Source organism: Stigmatopora argus, chromosome 18 (genome assembly GCF_051989625.1).
Source record: "Stigmatopora argus isolate UIUO_Sarg chromosome 18, RoL_Sarg_1.0, whole genome shotgun sequence".
Lineage (NCBI taxonomy): Eukaryota > Metazoa > Chordata > Actinopteri > Syngnathiformes > Syngnathidae > Stigmatopora > Stigmatopora argus.
The window spans coordinates 9,838,178-9,860,116 of NC_135404.1; the positions used below are offsets into that span (position 1 = coordinate 9,838,178).

Below are 21,939 nucleotides of genomic sequence, written 5' to 3' on the forward strand. Positions count from 1 at the left end.
TTGGCCGGTCGGCTCTCTCCCTCCGTACGCTGTCTGTCAACCTCTGACTCGTACCGGGAGTCTGACGGCCAATGACTTGCATCCGAGGCCCAGCGTCATGCTCTTGTCTGGTTGCGTGTTTAATTACAGCACGCCGTGTGGCACTAATGAGCCCCAATGCAATTTGAGTAATTGTATTAGACTTGAGCGACAGCGATTAAATACAGTGGGCCCTTAGAAAACAATCCATTACGGGCGACTGTTCTACCTGAAGATTTGATCGGGCTTTTAATGGATTTTACACGAGAAATAAAGAAAGGAATCAATCAGGCGGCTCCTGGAAAGTAAACTGTTGAGAAATGTTTGATTGAATATGTGACACTATGACCTCAGGTCTTTTAGTGCCAGTGAGAATAATATAGATGTCAGATCGCAGATCTTTTAGTTGAGTTTATCACGATTCTATTTTGATTTGTGTTGAACTGGATTTGAAGTAAGACAAATAAGGCCATTAAAATTATTTTCCAAATGTGAAAAAAAGTTTCTCAAAACAGTTTTTAAGAAAATGATAAAGTTCTTGCTGTTCAAATGAAGTACAAAGAACTCCAAAATGCTACAATTTTTTTTTATTAGGTTGAGGCATTGGATTTTGATGTTCACTGTCCACTCGAATTAGTTGATGTCACATTTGTCCTTTTCTTATGATTTGTTCGGATCCACAGGAGCTGTTGAAAGCCAGAAAATATGATTGGCATTCATGAAAAATGAAATCACTCAATGAATTTGCGTACAAGTGACATTTTCTTACTTTCCTCCTGGACAGCACTGCATATTATCAATAATGTAGAACATTAAGTGTCAATCCAAATAAATGTGTCAATCAGAAGTGCATTATTTTCCCCTAAAACGTCTTTATGGCCACCTCCCCTCTTTGTATCTTGCTATATATCTGTATTCACAACATTAGCAAGAGCATTGGCAAACTAACAAGATGAAGCCAGGTGTTATTGATATGCTCCCCTACCATGCTCGGAAATCATTATGGGGATGCGACTACAGGTGGCATGTAAACAGATTATACCTGACTTAACGGATATGTCTTCACGATCTCATATTTGCGGAGAGCATTCTCATACTGCACACTAGCAATTTTCTTATCAAAATGGATAAAAAATCCAGTCGTCTCTTTGCTGATGGTGATAGACCACCAATCTATTTTGACCAGGAAGGCTGGCAATGATTGTTTGAAACGGATTAGACGTATATCACCGTCAATGGCAGCAATGAGTTCAACGAAATAGTATTACAAATTAAACTGTGGGTGAATGAATTCAGTAGATTTTGCGGCCTTTTTATTCTGTGCACGGAGAAGGTCACAACTCTTAAATGTACGCTCGAATTGTGTTTGGTCTGTTTATAGGCGTTGCTGAACTATTTGTGCTTAAATATCTATGCAATGAAATTGTTAACTCTTTGTTTTAGTGGCCACAGATATATCTGGTCCAAATAACATCTTGTGAAAACTACACACCTCGAATGTCCAGCTTGCATTCCACCTCGTCCTTGCCCAGGTCGTTGGTGGCTACGCAAGTGTATTTGCCTCCGTCGAAGGTGCTCGGCTTGCGAATATTGAGGGTCACTACGCCTTGGTTGTTCTGCATCAAGTACTTAGGGTCATCCCCGATGATCATCTTGTTCTTCATCCACATGATCTTGGGCTAAGGAGCGAAATGAATAAATAACCCCGTTGAACGAAACGTATCAGAATAACCGTTAGCCTTTCCCAAGAAAGGGCAGCAGGATAAGATCTGTACGTCTTCTGACAGCTGCCGTATTTTTCATACTATAAGTGGCACTGGAGTTTAAGGCGCATTTTAGGGAGGGCAATTTTTTGGGGATCAGAAACCAAGAACTAACATACTTGGGAGTCAAAATAGTTAAATAGAGAACAACAGGCTATATAGGCACCTTTTAATGTAACATTTACAGTTTTGGGGGATAACTACAGCCTAAAAACACAAACTTTCGGTGGTACAAGAGAGAAAATAACTGAAAAAAAGTGTGACTTATGGTCCGGAAAATACGGTACTTCAGTTTGCTTGTAAAAATGGCAGTGGCGCTAAGAGGCATCTCAAGACGATCATTTGTATATACCTTAGGGAAGCCTCTGACGGCACAGCTGATGGCCATGCTGTACCCGGCTACCACAATTCTGTCCACAAGCGGTTGAGTGAACTTGGGCACACAGGACATGTCCTTCTCTTCGTAGTTGGCTTGTTTCATTTGCAGTCCTATGTGGGGAAGAGTGGCACTCAGGGAGGATCCAAATGTTTTTAAATCCTGTTACTTGGCAGGAGAGGTGGCAAAGGTTTTTGCTGTCTGTATTTATACACATGCTTAAATGCGAACCTGACTTGGCGATGGTGGCCGTGTTCTTGCCGTGGCGAGGGTCCTCGCTCAGGCCGCACAGGTTCTCGCTGTAGACGCGGAACATGTACTCATTGCCCATAATCAGGTCGGAAGCCGTGCAGTGCGTTCGTCTATTGTGTTCGTAAATGGTGAACCATTCCTAGAGAAAAGCGATATCCACTTAGAATAATGATTGGGCCCTCCTTTCATCTTTTGTCTTTGGCTCACCTTTGTTTTCATGTCGGCTTTCTGGATGGTGTACCCGGTGACCTCGCAGTTGCCGTCATCGGTGGGGGCTTCCCACTCCAGTGCGGCGTTAAAGCCCCACACATCTGTCACCCTCAGATTTAAAGGTGGCCCCGGCTTTTCTGATTGGGTTAAATGTTTGTATAATTGAGTGCCTTTACATATTTGACCGAGAGATCTAATTAAAGGGCACTTGCCGACAACTCTCAGTTGGAAACTTGCTCTGTCCTCCATGTTTTCAATCTTTAGAACCAGCTCGTACGTTCCGGAGTGCTCTCGTTCTGCTGAGCGGATGAAAAGAATGCTGTCGACGTTGGACATACGGACATTGACGGTTTTGGGGTCAATTGGTTTTCCGTCCTTCAACCATTCTGCAGCAGGACGCGGTTTACCCTGGGAGACAAAACGGGACAATGAGTGATGGATTTTGAAATTCAGATTATGAGATTTTTTTTCCCCAACCTGGAAGGGAATGGTCAGGTTGATCTTATCTCCCACTTTCCTGATGTACTTTGTCCTCAAGTGGCGAGGCAGGCGGATCTTAGGGTGCTCTAGAGTTGGTAAGGAAGTTTAAAAGTTCAGATAAAACTATTTTTTTAAAATAAAGAATATAGACTATAGAGTGACTGCATAAATGTTTTTTTTTTGTCGTTTGAGGTCATGTTTCAATACCAAGATGCAAAATCATGTCTTACCCATGATCTCCCGGATGGTGACAGGCTGTGCCATGATGGCAGGAGGACTGCGCCCTGCAATGTTCACGGCCACCACCCTGAAATTGATCTTCTCCCCAACAGGTAGCCCGCGGACCACATAGTTTTGCTTTTCCCACAGATCCGTGTTGGCTGCCACCCATTCGGTATCTGCAAATAATGTGAAATATATGATGGAAAACTCCATTTGAATTTTTTAGATTTTTTCCATGGTGCGTACATAAAATGTATGGAAACAATCAACGATTTTACATTCTAAAGCGGACAGAAGTTCAAAGGGCAAGTGATAATATCGGCAATGTTTGCGTTTGCCTAACAAGACCTCCTTCTTTGCAGTATTCAATCACGTAGCCATCCAATCCACCGGCTCCTATTCTCTCCGGGGCCAGCCACTTCAGGGTGCAAGTGCTGTCTGTCACGTCATTCACCATCAGGCGGGTCGGCTCGCTCGTCGGCGCTGGGGGTCGCAGATGAGAAGAAAGACTGAGAATCCCAGAAGATAACCCTGGAGGAAATGGAGGAGCAGCGGCCATGACACCTACCGATTGGCATGAAGGGCTTGGAGCTGAGACTTGGCTGAGAGAGACCGATACTATTGACGGCAAACACCCTCATCTCGTACAGTACGCCTTCAATCATCCTCTTAGCCTCGTACGTGGTTGATTCGTACACGTCGAAGTTAAGTTTTGTCCATCTGCTGGAGCCTTTCTTTTTTCTTTCCATCAGATAACCTGGTGGGCTCAAAGTATTAGGGCAGGAAACCAGGCATGTCTATATATTTAATATATCTTTGTTCTTTACCTTTGATTGGTGCACCGCCATCGAATTTGGGAGCCTCCCAGGTGATGGTGGCACAATCTTCTCCCACGGATGTGCACTTGACATGTTCAGGAGCATCAGGCACATCTGAAAGTCAAAGGTTTTTCCGAATTAGGGGATCAGTATATATTTAGTTGAGCTGTACATTTTAAAATGACTTCTGCCTTATAATCACATTGTCTTTACTTACCTATGATCTTCACAAACAGCACCGCTTTGTCTTCTCCAGCCGGGTTGGTGACAACAATGGTGTAGTTGCCCTCATCTTCCCGCTCTGCGCCCTCAATGACGAAGCAACTCAAGTCCTTCCTGCTCTCCACCCTCACACGCCCTGAGGTCTCCGTGATTTCCTAGCAGACAGGAAATCGCACCTTATCACAGGTATGTCGTTTTCCCACCCACTTGTAATTTATCCAATCGATGTGAGCATTCACACACATTATTACTAGTCGGTAGTAATTGCTGCTAGTCTCTGAGGCCGCAGAGTGAAAATACCATTTGTAAGGTTAGAAGCAGGGCTCATGTTTGTCCTTAAGCTATTTCAGAGCAGCCAACTAGAGAAGCTGGAGGGCACCTCAACTTTTACATTTATGACAAGTGAATCACTTGCCCTGACTGCTAGAAGCTTATGTTACAGATACAGACCATGTAAGCAGCAATCAAATATATGGCTTGTATGTTGTTCGAGTACATACTGTAAAGACGAGCTACTGGATTGTCGCTTCATTATAAAACATATTTAAAAACGATTATTTGGATACAAGTCGCACTGTAGTCTAAGTCGCTTTTTGGGAGGGTAATTTTTTATCTCATCAAAAAACAGGAACAAAAACACGGTAAAGTAGCAATAGTAAAATGGGAAAACAAAAATACATATAAGTCGCACTTGAGGCCCACCCAATTTATGAAAAAAAGACTTAAGTTATGACTCACCTGGTCTCCTTTGGTCCAAACTACTTTGGGTGCTGGTTCTCCAGTGATCTCCACATCCAGTCTCAGTTTGTTGCCTGCCACCAAAATAATGGTGTTTTGCGACACCATGTTCCCAGTTGTGTCCAGGTGAATCTTTGGAGGATCTGAGAGGGTTTGTGTAGAGGAAGTGAATACAAATGCACTTTTCAAATGACTGGGAAGTTGAGCGAACGAAGGTTTGTTTACCTTGTCTAGGCACGTAGTCAATCTTGATTTCTGTCAAGAAAGAAAATGAGCGTTTAACTCTGTCTGTTGGTGATAAATGTATCCACATCAAATAAGGAGTGTTTTCTGTTTGCCTCACCCAAGAAGTTGAGTTTGGCCGAAAGTGACAGAGCGTATCCATCAGGAACAAACGTGTAGTCTCCAGCGTCCCCTGGCTTCACATCGTTAATGATCAGACGATGAAACCTGAAACGAGCAGGAGTGATGATGTGACGACGGGAAAATTAATGAAGGTTCGCTTTTTCCTTGTCTTTACGGTTCTCCCTACCTTCCGACGTGTGTCATTTTGATGCGTTCACTGGGCATGACTTCTACTCCATCCTTGTACCACTTGCCTGTAACTTTGTCATCAGACACTTCGCACTTGAATAAAGCCTGCTCAGCTGCTTTCACTGTCAGATCAGCAATATCCTGCAACACTTGCAGTTGTTTTTCTGGACACATGAGAAACCGGGTAGGGAATTAAATCCAGGAAAACCTCATTAAAATATTTGAAAAGAGGTCCAATTTATTCACTAATTTATTTGCTTATCCTCACAAGGGTCACGGGGGCGCTGGAGCCTATCCCAACTGATTTTGGGCACCAGATGGGGGACACCCTGAATTGGTGACCAACCATTCGCAGGGCACGAGGAGCCGGACAACCATTCATGCTCACACTCATACCTAAGGGCAATTTAGAGTGTTCAACCAGCCTATGCTGCATGTTTTGGGGTTTTAGGAGGAAACCGAAGTACTCGGAGAAAACCCACGCAAGCCTGGAGAGAACTTGCAAACTCCAAACAGTGGGATCCGGACTAAGAATGAACCCTCGATCTCAGAACTGTGATGCCGACACAACAACCACTCATCTACCGGGCTGCCCAAGTCCAATTCCATTAAATGCAAATATTGGCAGTAATACCTTCCACTTCCAACTCTCCCTTGGTATGCCCTCCGTTTGTCCAAGCATGGTACATTCCGATGTCTTCGAGCGCCGCTTCCAGGATGATGAGCGTATGCTTTTTTCCATCTTTCTTGAAGCGATATTTTGAAGACGCGCTGTCTTTTGAAATTTCCACATCTTCATAGAACCTGTAAGCATATATTTAATATCCCTATAGATCTGGATTAATTCTTGCTTGTAGCTCTTAACTCATACTCACCACATCACATGAGCGCCCTCCTCCGACACCTCAACCTCAAACTCCACCCTCTCGCCAACTACCACATGGTAGTCATCCATAAGCTTGTCGATGGTAATTGGGGGTTCTGGGTTGAAACAACAAACCATGAGTTTAGAACTCTACCATGTGTGCCGGTGCTCACCATTTCAAGACGTCATCGAAATGTGGCATACCTTTGACAAACACCTCAGTAAAACTCTTGTCTTCCCCAACGACACACTCATAGGCGGCGTCATCAGCAAGGCTGGTTTTATTGATGGTGAGTGTTCTGATGTTTCCGTTTGTCTCCATCACATATCTGGATTTGAAAAAAAAGTTAAAAACCAATTGGAATTTTACACGTCTCCTTTCAATGGTCACCACTGAAAATGATGGATGTGTCATCATCTATTTGAACTGGGAAAGCTGGCAGAGATCTTTTGCTGCCAGCCCGTCCTAGTTCAAATAGATTGGACGAGTATCACAGTGAACTAATTAATAGCAAGCACAACAGCACCGATGGTAACATTTCTTACCGACTGTTGAATTATAGGTCTCATTTTATCAGCATTAGCTTACATAAGGCATACATGTTTTGGCAGTGTGACTTACTGGGCCCTCTGGGAGGTTTCTTATGATGACCTAAAAATAAAATGTGTGGATGGCAGCATCGGTCCAAAGTATGACTTTACGGAGTCGATAATTTTAGCTGTGCATTATCTAAAAACTACCCATTAACTAGCTACTTTCAACGCATTTCTAACCTAGTTTTACTGTCAATGTGTAGAAAAAAAATAAAATCCTCCCTAAATAAGGCTCAAGATATATTTAAACGTATTGCTGCTTTTGTGTACGTACTTGGCAGAGGGTTTGATTTCTTGGCCGTTCTTCAACCATTTGACCTGGGCGTTGGGATCCATCACCTCCACCTTAAGGACGATTCTCTTTCCTTTGTCGACAGTGTAGCAAGATTCCAGCTTTTTCAGGAAAGCTAGGGAATACAGGAAAGAAGTGGATAATAGGAATGGGATTCTCTTGTTTCTCCTCTGGCTGTCCTTGGTCTTACAGCACATGCTTAAGATGATCTGGTAGCGCTCCGTCACCCTCCACCTCACTCACCCTCGCTGTGCTTGGGCTCCACCTTCATCTTTTTTAGACGTTTCAGCATGCCCCTCAGGTCGGTGATGCCGTACTGGAAAGCGATTTTCTCGTACTCGCTCGGGTGAGCGCTCTTGAGCAATTCCCATACGTCTATCTCCTCCTCCACCTTTTCAGGTCTCTTTCTGTCAGTCATGGGGAAATGAAGGCATTTAAATGAAAACAATTATAGAGTGTGAGTATGCTCTTGCTTGTGTAAGCAAAGATTTTCTCACTTCTTGGCAGCTTTGAGAAGAGCGCTGAAATCCAGGTCACCGTCATCCTCGCCGGCATCCCTTTGTGGGAGGAAATGTGCTCACAATAAGAAGCCAAAGATGGAGAACTCGTGTGAGTCGGACTTAAGTACACCGTATTTCTTGTGGAGTGCGTGCAAACTTGGCGACGTGCCAACTATATTATTCGAGAACACAGGAGTGCTGCCACTCCATTAGATACCCCCCCAACCAACATCTATATCACAAAAAAAAATGAAAATCTAACTCATGTGCTTGTTTCATAAAAGAAAAATCAAATATTGACATACAAACAGACATGACTCCAATTTTTCTAGAAAGCATATAGCTATTATTATTAAATGTTGTCCAAGTAGTAACAACATAGGAAGTTAAACTGAGGGAGAAAAAAATAATTGACATATTGGGGGAAAAAGGCAGTTATAGAATCATGAATGTCAATGTAATTCCAAAAATTAAATAAAAAAAATTGTGTAATTCTTCTGTGGTATTGTTTAAGTCCAATTCGGATTTTTAACGATTAAATTGTATTTAAACTATTACGTGAATTTTAAATTTCGCAACTGCAATGATTAAATGACGTCATAACAAGAGGAGCGAGAAAGGCGCAAAGAAAGTCTACTCTAAAGTATTTCTTTTATTATTCATATATAGTTTTTTTATCCTCACAGTAATATGGCACGATTATTGCAGGCAGAAAAAAACAAACCCCCCAAAAATACGGTTGTGTTCCTTTTTTAGATCACTTAGGACCAAATGGATAATGTGTCATGTGCGTGACGGGAGCAGCGGTTCTGTGAGAACGCATGAAATCCACTCACGCTCTCTTGAAGGCAGACAAAATGTCCGCTTTCTCCTCCTGCTGGGAGGCTGAAACCAGAGAAGTTGTTGAGATGGCACTTTAGGTCCGCATCAAACCAGAACATCCGTGCACATGGAATGCGCAGTAGCCGTGGTTCAACTTTCACTTACACTCCACGGCGATCTCAAAGCTGGAGCTGTCACATTTGTCTTTGGACGTCACCTCACACCTATAACCGCCAGCGTCTCCTGCGACCACTTTGTTGACCACCATTTCATAAGTGTAGATCTTTAGATAACAGATCAGAGATTTAATGTCATTGTACGGCAATCTTATTATTTGTTTAGGCGCACCTTGGTGTTTCTGTCATAGGTTTCTTTGAACTGGATGTGCTTCCCAGCCTTGCTGCTCAAGTCCAGCCACTTTCCCTTCAGCCATTTCATAGTGGGTTTCTTTATCAGGGTACTTGAGTCAACCTTAGCAATGAGGACCAAATCCTTCCCTGTCATGACACCAATCAGTAGTGTCAACATGTGCTTTGTGGTAGATTCATTTTGTCTGTTCACACGTCTAACCTGCGACTGCTGTCACATTATCTGGAGGCTTCTCCACGAAGAGCCCGGTGAGCTCTGTCACCTCTGAAATGAAGTAAAACTAGAGTTATTTCATTATTTAATATTAGTACAAACAGAAATATAGATATTGGAACCAGTGAGAAGACAAACAATGATGATGATGATGATGATGATGATGGTGACACTGTGTGCAAGAATCCAAAGTGCAGCCAGAGATAATTTTGACTCAACAACAAAAGACACTTTATAATACAAACAATGAAAACTCAATGGTTGATACAAACAACAAAAGATGGAAAGGAGTACAGGACATATATTTAAATGAAATTGTACAGTTCTAGCATTTCAACTTACAGTATACTCTTTCTGACTAACATTTGACAATCAAGTTAATTTCTTTTTGGCAAATCATTCTATAAAATGTCACAAAGCCTGGTTTGCATAATTGTACAAATTTGTTGATGAAGTTTTTGTGCTTCTCAAAGCTATACTTTGGGTTCTTCTAAATCTATAAAAATGAATAAATACCCTGTGCAGTTAAGTTGTATTTGATGTTTTACTATAATATAGTTGCATTTAGAAAATGGTTTATTTTTAAAATCTTACCTAGCTACAGTATTTGACAAGGTTTTATGTGCAATATACACGAGTTGAATCTTTTTTTTTAATTCCATGTATCTAAGCACACAGTTAAAATTAAACCCTATATGCTGTTGCAAAGGCTCAAAATAACATTTTATAATTAGGCCTACCAGGCTCCTATATTTTAAAGTTGGTAATTATGGTGGTACTTGAAATCTTATTTCTTTGAGTGGTTCTTGGAAACACTGTGGTATAGCAAAGTCTTTCTATTTTTGCTGTAACAGTATGTAATAGTGGCAAAATGTCATGTTGCCATCTTTTTCCAAAACATGGACACAAGAGCAAACGGTAGCAGGCAGGATTAAAGTTCACTCACGACACATGAAAATTAACATTAATACAACCCCAAATGAGCATCCGTCCACTTCACAAACCTGACAATAAGGACAAAATGTAAAGAAAAATACAGTTCACATGTAGACACCACCTGTGCAACAAAAGCAATAACGGATGCAGACGCTCCATGAAATGACATCCGCATGCAGTGATAACTCAACATAATCCACGCTTACCCTCCCCTCCAGCTTTCCCGTTAGCTGGGAGAGAAACAATTTGCAGTTATAACAATGCTAAGAGTAAGTGTGATATTTTAGAAGTGAATACACCACACAGTAACAGCCAATACATTGTGTACTCTTGAATGCAATCATGGTTGTTATGAGTCAGAGCACACTTTGTAATCATCACTTTTGGGATAAAACATGTATTTGAAATGACCTTGAATACTTCTATTAAACTAAAGCTGTTATTTCTGAGCCAAGTTTTCAAAGTAACAGTAAATTAATTATAGTGTATCATATTTTAATTTAACTTCCTGCTTCCTTAGGCATACTGGATAAGAATATCACGCCTCAACCCACATGCTTACTCTTCAACCCTCTGGGAAAGGCTTTAAACAACTTTGGTATGCAAGAACTTACAAATGTCTATCCTGAGGGACACACACAGTGACAGGTGCAGCAATTACTACTATATTGAGATTAAACATAACACAAGAAGAGGAAATCCTCCTACATTAAATGTGATGCAAGAACATCCAGTGTGACATCAACCCACATGTACCAAATCCACTTGTGGCACCGTATAAAGTTGACTACATTTGTCAAAGTTTTTGGAAGCCAGCTATTTCCAATTGCTGCTGTCATTCGACCCTCAAAGCTTTTCCTGATGGAAAATACAGAAAGAGAAGCACACCCAAGCGCTGGCAGAAACAGTCGGCAACCCCCCAACCATGAAAAGTAGTCAGCCCAGACTGATGATCCCTCTCGACGAATTCCAGTACTTAGGTTTCACTTGTAAAACCTGAACTCAGCGTGGTTGAGATGTTTAACTTGCCACCACCAGGCTGCAACTCACAATAGAAAATCTACTTAATGCAACGTGTTCGTGGCTTTGGACTACAGACACCGGGATGAGCCTTAAAACAACGCACCTGATGTCCTGGGAGTGATTCCCTGCAGGACTCGGCTTCCTGTGATGTTTATTAATAGGCCATAATACTCAATTGAGGGCAAATCTGGGATATCACATAACGCTGGGCAGCTGTTATAGTTAAACAACTGAATATCAGATGCTCTTGCACTCTTATTTTAAATTGCCAGAGCGGCAGAAATGGACAAAAGTTGCTGTAAAATATTGCAATAAGTTTATAGTACACATTTGACATTTTATTTTCTTAAACTGAAAGACTTTGACATACTCATAATGCACACCAATACAACTGTAAAATTAGTAATGTAAAATTCAAGTAAACACAAAATGAAATATGAAGATGTTGTTTTTTATAATCAGTTGTGGCACACCTGCAAACAAGTAATCATGAACATGCTTCATGCTGGGAGATTCGTGTCATTTCCACACGGAAACGCTCACGTATGCACTTATGTGAATACATTAACAGGATTATGAAGATGAGCAAGAGAAATGGTCGCGTTCATAATACTGTAGATGCCTCCATCTGTGGGGGGTACAGCTATAGGAAATGAATAAGAATTAGCCAGTGCATATTTGGTTATCTTGTACTGTATGTGGCTAGAATTTGAAAAAAAAAATGCAAGAAAGCTTGGAAGCTTCCAGCTTTGGAGCAGCTGTGTAAATAAAAAAATGTGTTTTACTTGGAACAAAGGCTGTGATGAGACCTGCTTAACAATCAACATTGGCTATCAATGAAGTCATCATTTTCAAACATTCAAAATAAAATAGTAAAGGATGTAAAGTCAAGGTAATACAACAGAATTGCATGCAGAGGATGTGCTAAAAATGCAAAATTGCAGAACCCGTGTCATTATCACTGTATTATACACTTCAATCGCAAAGAAAGAGATTGACCCTTGATCTATCCACTTCACTGTTTAATTCACCGAACGTATCATCTGTTTTATTTAAATAATCACCATGACCGATTAGTTGAAAAGCATTTTGCGACACTCAACGCATCTCAAATATGAACGCCTCTTTAAAAACGGCTCTCACCCTCTTCTGCTGACTCCTGTGGAGCTAAAATTACACCTTATTCATTTATTTTTAAATGGAAGCCCCCAGTGGAGAACATAAGTCAAGAGGCTTCAACAGCTGATCAACTACAGTCAGAATAAATAGTACATCACACGAGGCTTAGCAACATTTTTCACTGCTACTTTCACACTATTGTTATTATTGAAATGCATGTTTAGATGAATTCGCAAAATGACATACAAAGAAGATGGCAAATACACAACGATCAACAGCCGGTCAATTAACTGGGTCGGGTATCGGCCGAGGTCGGCGCGACGCGGCAAATGTGAAAATGTGTCAGCTATAAGAGGTGACGATGTGATAATCAAAGACACACAAAAGGTCAGGAGGTGAATGAAGGTGTGCATTTGACTTACCGTCCACCTCCACTTTGGCTGCAAGAGAAAAAGAAGAGGGATAGGATTAGGATTCACTGTTCATACTACCTCACTGGCTAACACTGACGGTGATAGGCGTCCAATCCACTTTGACTGGAAGGAGTGGCATGAATTTTTAATTGAAGTTAAGTGTTTCAATTAGTTTTTGTATTCATTTTCATTCATTATTTGTATAATACAGGCACTGTGTCTAATTTTTTAGGTCAATTTTTATGTACATTTTTAGTCAAATTCAATACGCTAGTTTAAATGGTTTTATGAGCACAAAGTACACTGTTTTGGTTATTTCTATTTGAGACAAAAATCTATTTTTCTTTCGTTTTCACAACTATAACCTTGTGTTTGGTTTGTATTTGTTTGACGGAACACATAATCTTGTTACATTTTGTAACAAGATGTCATCTGATGCGGGATGGCGCAAGGTGTCTTGAAGTGTTCATAAATCCAGTGGACATTCTATAAAATGTTCAGCTTTTCTAGTGACTTAACGTATGGCACGACTCTATCCAAAAGCTCGATTTCAACAAGAGTCCTATTACATGACGATTTGGGCACCATTCTTTGAACACATTAAAAGTACGACCGAGTCGAACACAGTTGGTGCTACGGTCCAAACTTAAGTAAGCTAGAAATGGAAACATATTAAATACCAAAATCCCTGAGGAAGGGTCATCGCACCCACGTAAAGGCCAAGTGTGGTGTCTCATGACTTCCCTCAAGACAGGCCACGCTTATTTTTTGGACCGTTTCTTTAAATAGCCACACAAACCTGACCTCGCTAACGCTTCATAAATTCTCGCCTTTGCAGTTCCAAATTGGCATAAATCAATCTAAAGTAGCACATTTGCCTACTGTCAAGTTTCAGATGAAGATAGTAGATTATAATGAATAAATACATCTTGAAATAATATTTGAACAGCCCATCCATTTCTGCGTGGGCTATTAACCATTACGGAATGCAAATGGGATTTTAACCACTTTCATGATCACAGTTACATGCTGAAAATTCTAATAAAAAGGCTAATTATAATAGAGGGTTTAAATCAATAATTTTATGATGATATGATATCGATTATTTGGTCAAAATGGCCAATTATACAACATTTACCTATATAACAAAGTCTGCCAAAATTCAATTCAAGGCCCTTCAATCGATTTAATAGAATATTATATACACATTTAACACAATAAGCTATATTTTAACTAAAGAAACCCAAATATATATAACATTTTGACGCTTTCACAATTTTGTTGCATGAAAACCATTATTTTTAACAAAACAGCTAATGAAAAAGTAAAACAAACTTATTTTAAGACTATATAATACGTACAATAACATTCCTCGAATGAACTTAAATCATATCACAGTGTGTTGACTTTAACAGGACCTGCTGATAGTCAACGAAAATTGTTAAATAGGAGTTAATTGGGTTTCTATTTATGCCTGATTTTGAAGTACGGCCAATTTAAGGCTCAGCTGCGGGCGACGCTTTGTGGACTAAACAAATGAAGGTGCTAATGCAATTTGACATTGCGGGGCTTAATGTGAGAAAATGAATTTCACTTAAAATGATCTTCTTAATCATCTAAATATAGATTTACAGCCAACGCTACACTTAATGAAGCCGGCAGGAGAGTGTTTCAAATCGTACGCGTGTGGTCATCACTTGGTTAAGCAACAGCATTTTGGGTGGTTTCTTTTTTTAATGCATGTGTTTATGATCCAACCAGTGAGAAATTATACAAAGAGAGATGAGCACAAAGCCTGTTGATCTTGACGAGGAAACTTCTAAGCCCAGAACGACGGTGTGCATCGTGATTTAAATTTCAGCCGTGAGTGCGCAAGTGCTATCGTAACTAATGCGCTGGTGTGTGAGAAACCCTATCAACTTAAGAGGATGGAGACGCGGGGAAAAAAAAAAGTCGAAAAGGACACGGGTTACTTGGGATTATTTTTGGCTGCGCCTTGAGGGCCGACGCTGCCTGCAAAAGGAAGGGAGAATGATGGATGATTTAAAAAGAAAAAAGACCGGAGAATGAAACGCGATGCTATTCTCATCCTAATGAACTAATCTTTTGATTCAATACCACATTAAGAGCACATAGAACATCCTGGGGTGACATGTGGGAGTCAAACATTGGATGATCATCCTTAGCAAGCTTGGCAGTTGAACTTGGCTCACTTACAGCACGGTGGGCGTTGCGCATGTCCAAGAATCTCAGTTCAAACTCACTGACTGCATACGCTTAATAAGCGCACGGGTATGCGTACTTCTGCGATAATCGCAGGAAAAAAATGTTTCAAGATTACCGAAAAGTCTAGAGGGAAATAATGTGTGAAGCCCATTATGTTCCCAATCAGAGCAGAGCGGCTGTGGAGGGATTAGATGTGGGAGGCTGTTAGATGGGAAGTGGGAGGGGGTCTACATTGTTAATGCAACCTTGGCCTGTAAAAATGAAGTCATTCCCCATGACAATTTCTCATAGTCAATGATTTAGAGCCTCATTGGGTCAAACCTGTCGCCACCGAAAGGTGAAGGACATCATGCGACAGTTTGGAGAAAGTAGCGTTTGTCTCAAGCGGCTTTCAGATCTCAATAATAATATATTAAAGTGTAAAGTGAGCTGAAATCTACACGCAATGTGTCTTATAACATTTACTTCTTGGCTATAGCTCGTCAAAGAAGGAACGAAATTCTTTAAAAACACCTTATTGTTTAATCACAAACTAATACAAAACTTGGTAGCGTCTCATTCTTGAGTTTATTAGTCTCTTCCTCAGCCCGTGGGTTCACTTTCTTTCCACTTTTCCAGCTTGTTCTTTTCTGGATGCTTGTCAAAAGTTGTTAGTTTGTGTTGCGGTGAAGAAAGATAAGGAAATAATGTGGAGTACTACGGAGAGCACTCTTGTCTTGAGATATCTACATCATCAACTTGTGTATCTACAGTGGAATATTACCACTATGCCAACCGTAAATGATTTAGAATTGTAATTAGGTCGCCAAGTGATAAATTAACATGTAATATTGGCAAAATCGTTTCACGCATAAGCTTGAACCACCATCAGGGCATGTCGGAATGTTTTAGATAGATTCAAAAGTGGTAGTTCTAATGGAAAATAGTTCATGCAAAAGATTTTTTGAAGCCTTTTTTTATCATCTCATTCTGACAGTAAAAAGAGGGAAAAAATCAATTGTTCAACTGATACTTCCTCAATCTAATTCATGGCAGGGTTTCCTAAACCAGCGACAAAAAACATCCTAGCATAAATATGAACTAACAACAGCAACACAACAGACATGACTTCACTCTAACTAACCATCACTCATTCGGCGCTCGCTTGTGTGCTTGTTGATCCATAAAATTCATCCCAGTGATTTATCCTGACAATCCGCCATAAAAATTGACCCAATTTGGGCCCCGAGCCCAAGTTTGGGAAACCCCAAATCATTTTATGACAGCAGGCTACTTCCATACGTCTTTCTTCCAAACCACTTAATTGTACTTTAAAGAAAGTGAATACATGATTGTGCTGACTTAAAAAAAAGTTGACTGCAATATCCTGCAACATTTGAAGTCGGAGTTAAGTCATTTCCCAAAGCGCATCCCAGACACCCATAAATGTAAGCAAATATTTTGCACATTGCCATACCTGCAGGGACCGGCATGGTTTATTCCTGTGTCTTCTCTTTGCTGCTGGAAGACTGGTCGCAGGCTCTTTGCTTATTCCTTTTATTAACCCCGCTGTTATTCAAAGCTCTCGTGGAACTCCAGTCACCCACACCCACGCTGTAAGTGAGAAGCAAGGAGCTGGCGTCCCCCTAAAGCACTTTCAAGTGGGGTCGCACTCTCAATGAGGAGCGCAGAAAAGGTGTGTGTGAAAGGGGCGGAGGGCGATGTGGGGGTGACAAGAGAAAATGGGGGGAAGTCGGGGGCTCGGAGAAAAAATAAACGGGTCCAAAGTTTGAATGTTCATGTTTCACCGCCATTGACGGTGATGGAAGTCCAATCCGTTTGAACTGAGAGGTTATGGAAGCAATCGTGGCTGCCTTGGTTAACTTTAGTCATCTCGACTTTATTTGGCAGAAATGCGTATGTCATGCCTGAAACTGGCAGGGGCAAAAGGTGAAGGCGACAAACTGCGAAAGGAGGTGAAAGGGTCACCGCGTAGTCAGCTCGGTGACACCCACGTCCAGTCTGTCAATGTCGGCAATGTCTGGAGAGTTTGGGAGGTGAAGCGCGAGCCGGAGGTTGCTGTTGATGAGGTGACATCGGCAAGTGGGCCAACAGGCTGCTTTGTGCTACTAAACAACTGCGCAGCTTGTAAATTCTGCCCTTAAACGGTGAAGTACATCAGATGGATGAATAAGGCTAAATGGACTAGGTGTTGTACTGCAATGAAAACTGCAAAAAGTAATAATTACTAAATGCGGCTGTGGATCAACCAGTTTTGCTAAATTATTTAGTTTTATTCACCTTTTTTTTAAACTAATGGAGTTATGGTGGATCGTCATCTTCAAAGAGACCTGGAATGTGTGCTGCATTATATTAATCTTGGTGGTTCTCTATATGCTACTAATTATTGCTAATTGGTTTATTGTAGACTACTCTATATAAATAGTATTTTATAGAGTTGTTTTTATCATTTTTATACTTTCATTGTTCGCTTTTTCTCTTTTTTTTCTATTAAGTGGTTCAGATCAGGCCATTTCATCATTTTTCTTGATGTTTGCCTATCTAACATCATTATTACTTACTCATATTTTATTTAACATTCTAAAGTTTTTGTTTGCAAAGCCGTTTGGGATCTTATGGTGATTTAAGGCTATATAAATAAACTTGAGTAGACCATATGTTTTATATAATCATAAAATACATGCATTCTACAAAACTTATATTACATTGAAAAAAAATAATGTCTTACAGTTAATTCATAAAGTAATGCACCACAAAATGCACATCTATGTAAGATGAAGATGCTCCATAACTTCCCCTCACAACCCTAATTACTATTTTCTCATTGTCCGGGATCATCATTAAGTTGTGACTAGCAATCCAAAGTATGCATGGCAAATAGTTTATTATTTTGTTTTTTGTTTTTTTGTTTTTGGTTGAATACTTTTTTTATACAATTCACAAAACATGACATGTTTTTATATAAATTCTGGCATGTACACGATTCCTTCCGCTATTTTATTGTTCCTCAGTCGATAGTATAAATAGAGTTTATTGTGCGTGCAGGATTTCTCAGCATTTTCCATTGAGGAAACTTGGGCAACCAAGATGTTTGGAGCCTTATTGGCAAGGTGCAATAAATTGCGTTGCTTTATACCCTGCTTACAAATCCGTACCATCATCTGATAAGGATGTTGAATTGGAGGACAACTATAAATATCCAGGGACTTTTACAGATAGCAAATTTAAGAGGCAGACAGAGATAATTTGTAGTCAAGTGCACCATTCTGTTTTGTCCACAGTAACAATAATCTAGTCTATATTTTGACCTTGTTTTTACAGGTTTTATCGCTGTTTATTATGTGTTTGTGCGTGTGTTATGGGTGGGCTTTTCAAACCCTTGAGACTGTATTAGTTTTCATTCTGCGCTGAGGCACATTCATATAAGGTTATGGGCATTTGACTTTAATATACAGATATTAGAAAGAGCATTTTGCACTTATGGTTTCCGTGAACTGTGGTCAAAGAGCAAAGATGGCCAAGGTATTTTTGTTCACTATTTATTGCATGTTTTGGAATACCTCTCAACGTTTTAAAGTCTGTTTTATAAATTGTTTTTGTTTCATGAATTATTTAATGTCTTTATCTGTTTGATCTTAAAACATTACAATGATTTACTTTTAAAATACTATTACTTTTTCATACATTTTACTTATCTGGTAATATTAGTTTGGTTTTCCACCATTACTTTTACATACATATTATTTGTTATTATTAGTTTGGTCTTCCATGCATGCATGGTAAAGGATTAGGCCCGGTGAAGAAAAACACGTGACAAATGAAAAAAGCTTTTTTTATTTAATTATAAAAAATAAAATAAAAAAAACAGAATGCCATATCACTAAGCAATTATGTTAGCAGCTGAGACGGTGCTGTTCTCTAGTGGTCAAAATTGTTTGTTACACAACTTTTCAGTTCTCCTTGTCAGTTTTATACAAACTACAAATATTTGAATGAAAAATCCATGTTTTCCACATATTATAGGAATTACAATGCCATTTCAATCAGTAGCTGATGTTGCCTAATCCTGTGCACTGAATCTGACATGAAAAGAAATATATCAAAATATACAGATAAATCAAAATTCGGTTGAATGGATATTAGCAAGATATACGTAAATATTCAATATTTTCATTATTTACATTTTGTTCTACTCAAATAGTAAGTACTGCACTACACAGTAGTGCTGGCAAAGCATGTTGTTCAAAATACAACCAGCAGGAAGAGACAAAGACCATGTTGCAGTCAGTACACCCTTAGTAAATTTTGAATCATGTTTCTTTTTCTTTTTTTTTTTGTATAATGACAACCACTCGTCAATGGAGCTTTGTCCTCAATATTAATGCATGTGTTCAAGACCTTTCCCTAATTCTGTAGTAAAATAATATAATGTGATATTAGTAATTAAGCCATTTATCTAAACAGGCATAATTTTAGGGTGACAATCTAAACTATTTTGGTTTGTAGAGTTATCAAAGGGCTCCCTCTGTTGGAAATGTAGTTCCCCTGAATTTACAGCAAACAGAATCAACAATCGGCAGACATGTAAGCTTCTACATAATTATAAGATGGCATGATAAGTATGTTTGGGCCTTATCTCAAAACTGCCTTTCATATTTAGTTTGACAGTAAACACCAACTCGGATTTAAAAATGATCTCCAACATGTTTCTCTTCAACAATATTCTATTTGTCAAAGTCGTTGGGCGTATTATATAACACATATTTACAGCCCACCTACCCCATGTTCATTAGTAAGGGTTGTATGCCAATAAACTCTTAAGGAGGGTTACACTTATCTGTAAACATCACTTTCCTGACTTGTCTTTGTTTTCTCCATGGTTTGATTTCAATAAAGCAACAGGCTCGAAGAGGGGGCCGACAGGGCAGCTGGGGTTTTTCCCTCCCAATAAATTCCTCAGTCACAAACCCACGCTCAGCAATAGACAAGAGAGGCTGTGGTCTCAGGCTTGCTAGGAAAGGATGAAGAACACTAAGAAGGAGCAGTAAGGAGGAAGACACTGACAGTGTGTAGAAAGTCAAGAGCGATGAGCATCCACAGCAAAGGTAGAACACAGTAAGGGAGCGCTTACACAGTTTGTTTTGGACAGGAAGTGGACTGGCTCAAGGGGGATGGTGTGAAATCATCTGACAAGTCAGGTATGGCAATATCATCTCATACTAAGATTCTTTTTGATTGCAGAATGTGTTAATCTTTCTTCATCAAGAGGTGTAGTTCAGGCATTGAAGGAAGAAACATTGAGATCTTAATTTTTTTTACAAACAATTGGATGAGGGAATCACCAAGTTAGACCACAATTTGATGAATAGAATAGTTTGATTTAAAAATCGTTTCACGGTTGTCACTAGTTTGACCATCAAGGTCAAATGCAGAGTGATACTTCATTTGATTGTAAATGTGGGCAGGGTGTGGGAGACATGTAAATGTTTCCGAGGCCACAAAGCGCACTCTGTGCTGTGCACACACTCAACGTTTGTCCTCCCGTCCACCATTGGCATCATCTTCATCTCTATTTTGCATGTGAGGTCTTCTCTTCCATCCTCAGCATGTTATCCCCTTCCCCCATCCTTCTCCATCTCCTCCTCCACGAATTATCAAGGAGATTTTGCAAAACTCCAACAATAACACCCCCATGAGCGTTGGATTTTTGTCTTTTGACTCGACAAAGACGGGATTGTTGACAATCACTTGGTTCGTGACTGATTTGAGGAGTGATTGTGGTTGCGGATTAGCCGGTGGGCAGGAGGTGGCATAACAGACTTTTTGCATGCTCTTTCTCACATTACCCAATGTTTGTTCTTTTTAAACAAGGTCAACTACTGACTAACTACTGGTTAATAAATTTAGATAGCAGTGCTGAAAGGAGCTAAACTAAAGAGCCACTTTTGTTTCAGACTCATTTCAATTAACTATTGGTGCCTTAAGAGTAATAAAGCACTTGATGACTTTTTTCTCGAGCTATATAGCTCATTATCCCATCTGTCTTTATTTAGTATTTCTCCGTTAGCCTCTAGACGCATTCATTAACTTAAGAACTCGCATTCCAAGTCATGCGTCCTATGCCAGTCCTTCCATTTAAGCTCGCAGCCACCAAGGCCACGCAGCTGTCACCTGTCACTTATGTGCTCATGTAGTGGAATTGCTGAGTGGCCCGGAATAGAATAAGTGGGAGAATGCAGGGTAACTGCAAGTGGGTGAGTGTAACACAGTCAGAATGAACACATGACACGGGAGGACCGACAAGTCATTAAGGGAATGCGGTCGGTGTGTTCGAAGGCTTCAGGGTTTCGAGCGTGGGAATGATACTACAGAGAAAACTTGTGGTAAGACATCATGACTAGGCCAGGGTCTAATCATTTGTCCCCCGAAGGTATGCCAGGTTAAACCGCATGATATATATTGCCCTTAATGTCCTATGCAGAATGGAAGACCAGGACAGATTAAGCCAAGCCTCCAGTGTGGCCACCATCTCGTACTTCCCCGTCAGAAGGGTTGGTCTGAATTGACTAGGGTTAAATTTTGTCTTGTTTTTTCAATGCATCAACTGATCTCACTCTGATTGTCCAGGAAAGCGATGGCAAGTTGCATTCCTTTGGAAAAAGATGCCAGGCAGCCAAGAGGGACCCCAATTGTCCTGTAGTCATCAGAGGGTGGCTTAGCAAAAGAGTAAATTTGAATGACTTTTATTCCATCAAAAGGATTAATTACTGATACTAATATTTTTTTTCTAAAAGCATGAATCATCCATCTTTCCTGTATAGGACAGCATAGGTTTGAAATTATGGAAGAGAAGATGGTTTGTGCTCTCCGACTACTGCTTGTTCTACTACAAAGGTAAACATTTGTCAACAGTACTCGACTTTCCCATTTTTAG

The 21,939-nt window shown here is 40.2% G+C and overlaps 1 protein-coding gene and 2 long non-coding RNA genes across 3 annotated transcripts in view; 2 read left to right on the top strand and 1 right to left on the bottom strand.

Moving 5' to 3' along the window:
• Positions 1-590: 590 nt before the first annotated feature.
• Positions 591-21,939, bottom strand: part of LOC144092423 (myosin-binding protein C, fast-type-like) — a 29,518-nt gene continuing 8,169 nt past the window's right edge. The window contains exons 2-29 of the mRNA XM_077625202.1: positions 12,789-12,806; positions 10,431-10,454; positions 9,277-9,339; positions 9,055-9,203; positions 8,872-8,989; positions 8,721-8,769; positions 7,882-7,941; positions 7,628-7,791; positions 7,367-7,499; positions 6,703-6,827; positions 6,509-6,614; positions 6,268-6,437; positions 5,632-5,797; positions 5,443-5,549; positions 5,325-5,354; positions 5,100-5,242; positions 4,357-4,516; positions 4,149-4,253; positions 3,890-4,078; positions 3,670-3,804; positions 3,330-3,497; positions 3,097-3,185; positions 2,832-3,027; positions 2,617-2,756; positions 2,389-2,548; positions 2,134-2,270; positions 1,511-1,697; positions 591-704 (exon numbers count right to left, since the gene is read on the bottom strand). Coding sequence (XP_077481328.1) covers positions 679-704; positions 1,511-1,697; positions 2,134-2,270; positions 2,389-2,548; positions 2,617-2,756; positions 2,832-3,027; positions 3,097-3,185; positions 3,330-3,497; positions 3,670-3,804; positions 3,890-4,078; positions 4,149-4,253; positions 4,357-4,516; positions 5,100-5,242; positions 5,325-5,354; positions 5,443-5,549; positions 5,632-5,797; positions 6,268-6,437; positions 6,509-6,614; positions 6,703-6,827; positions 7,367-7,499; positions 7,628-7,791; positions 7,882-7,941; positions 8,721-8,769; positions 8,872-8,989; positions 9,055-9,203; positions 9,277-9,339; positions 10,431-10,454; positions 12,789-12,806 — 3,317 coding nt within the window. The 3' untranslated portion in view covers positions 591-678. The remainder of the gene's footprint in view (positions 705-1,510; positions 1,698-2,133; positions 2,271-2,388; positions 2,549-2,616; positions 2,757-2,831; positions 3,028-3,096; positions 3,186-3,329; positions 3,498-3,669; positions 3,805-3,889; positions 4,079-4,148; positions 4,254-4,356; positions 4,517-5,099; positions 5,243-5,324; positions 5,355-5,442; positions 5,550-5,631; positions 5,798-6,267; positions 6,438-6,508; positions 6,615-6,702; positions 6,828-7,366; positions 7,500-7,627; positions 7,792-7,881; positions 7,942-8,720; positions 8,770-8,871; positions 8,990-9,054; positions 9,204-9,276; positions 9,340-10,430; positions 10,455-12,788; positions 12,807-21,939) is intronic.
• LOC144092424 (uncharacterized) lies at positions 2,683-11,844 on the top strand. Its single transcript, XR_013306028.1, has 4 exons — positions 2,683-3,194; positions 3,292-4,551; positions 5,451-5,596; positions 10,745-11,844. It is a non-coding gene; the product is annotated as an uncharacterized LOC144092424 (long non-coding RNA).
• Positions 19,906-21,899, top strand: LOC144092425 (uncharacterized). The gene is made up of 4 exons (XR_013306029.1): positions 19,906-20,203; positions 21,487-21,556; positions 21,633-21,731; positions 21,827-21,899. It is a non-coding gene; the product is annotated as an uncharacterized LOC144092425 (long non-coding RNA).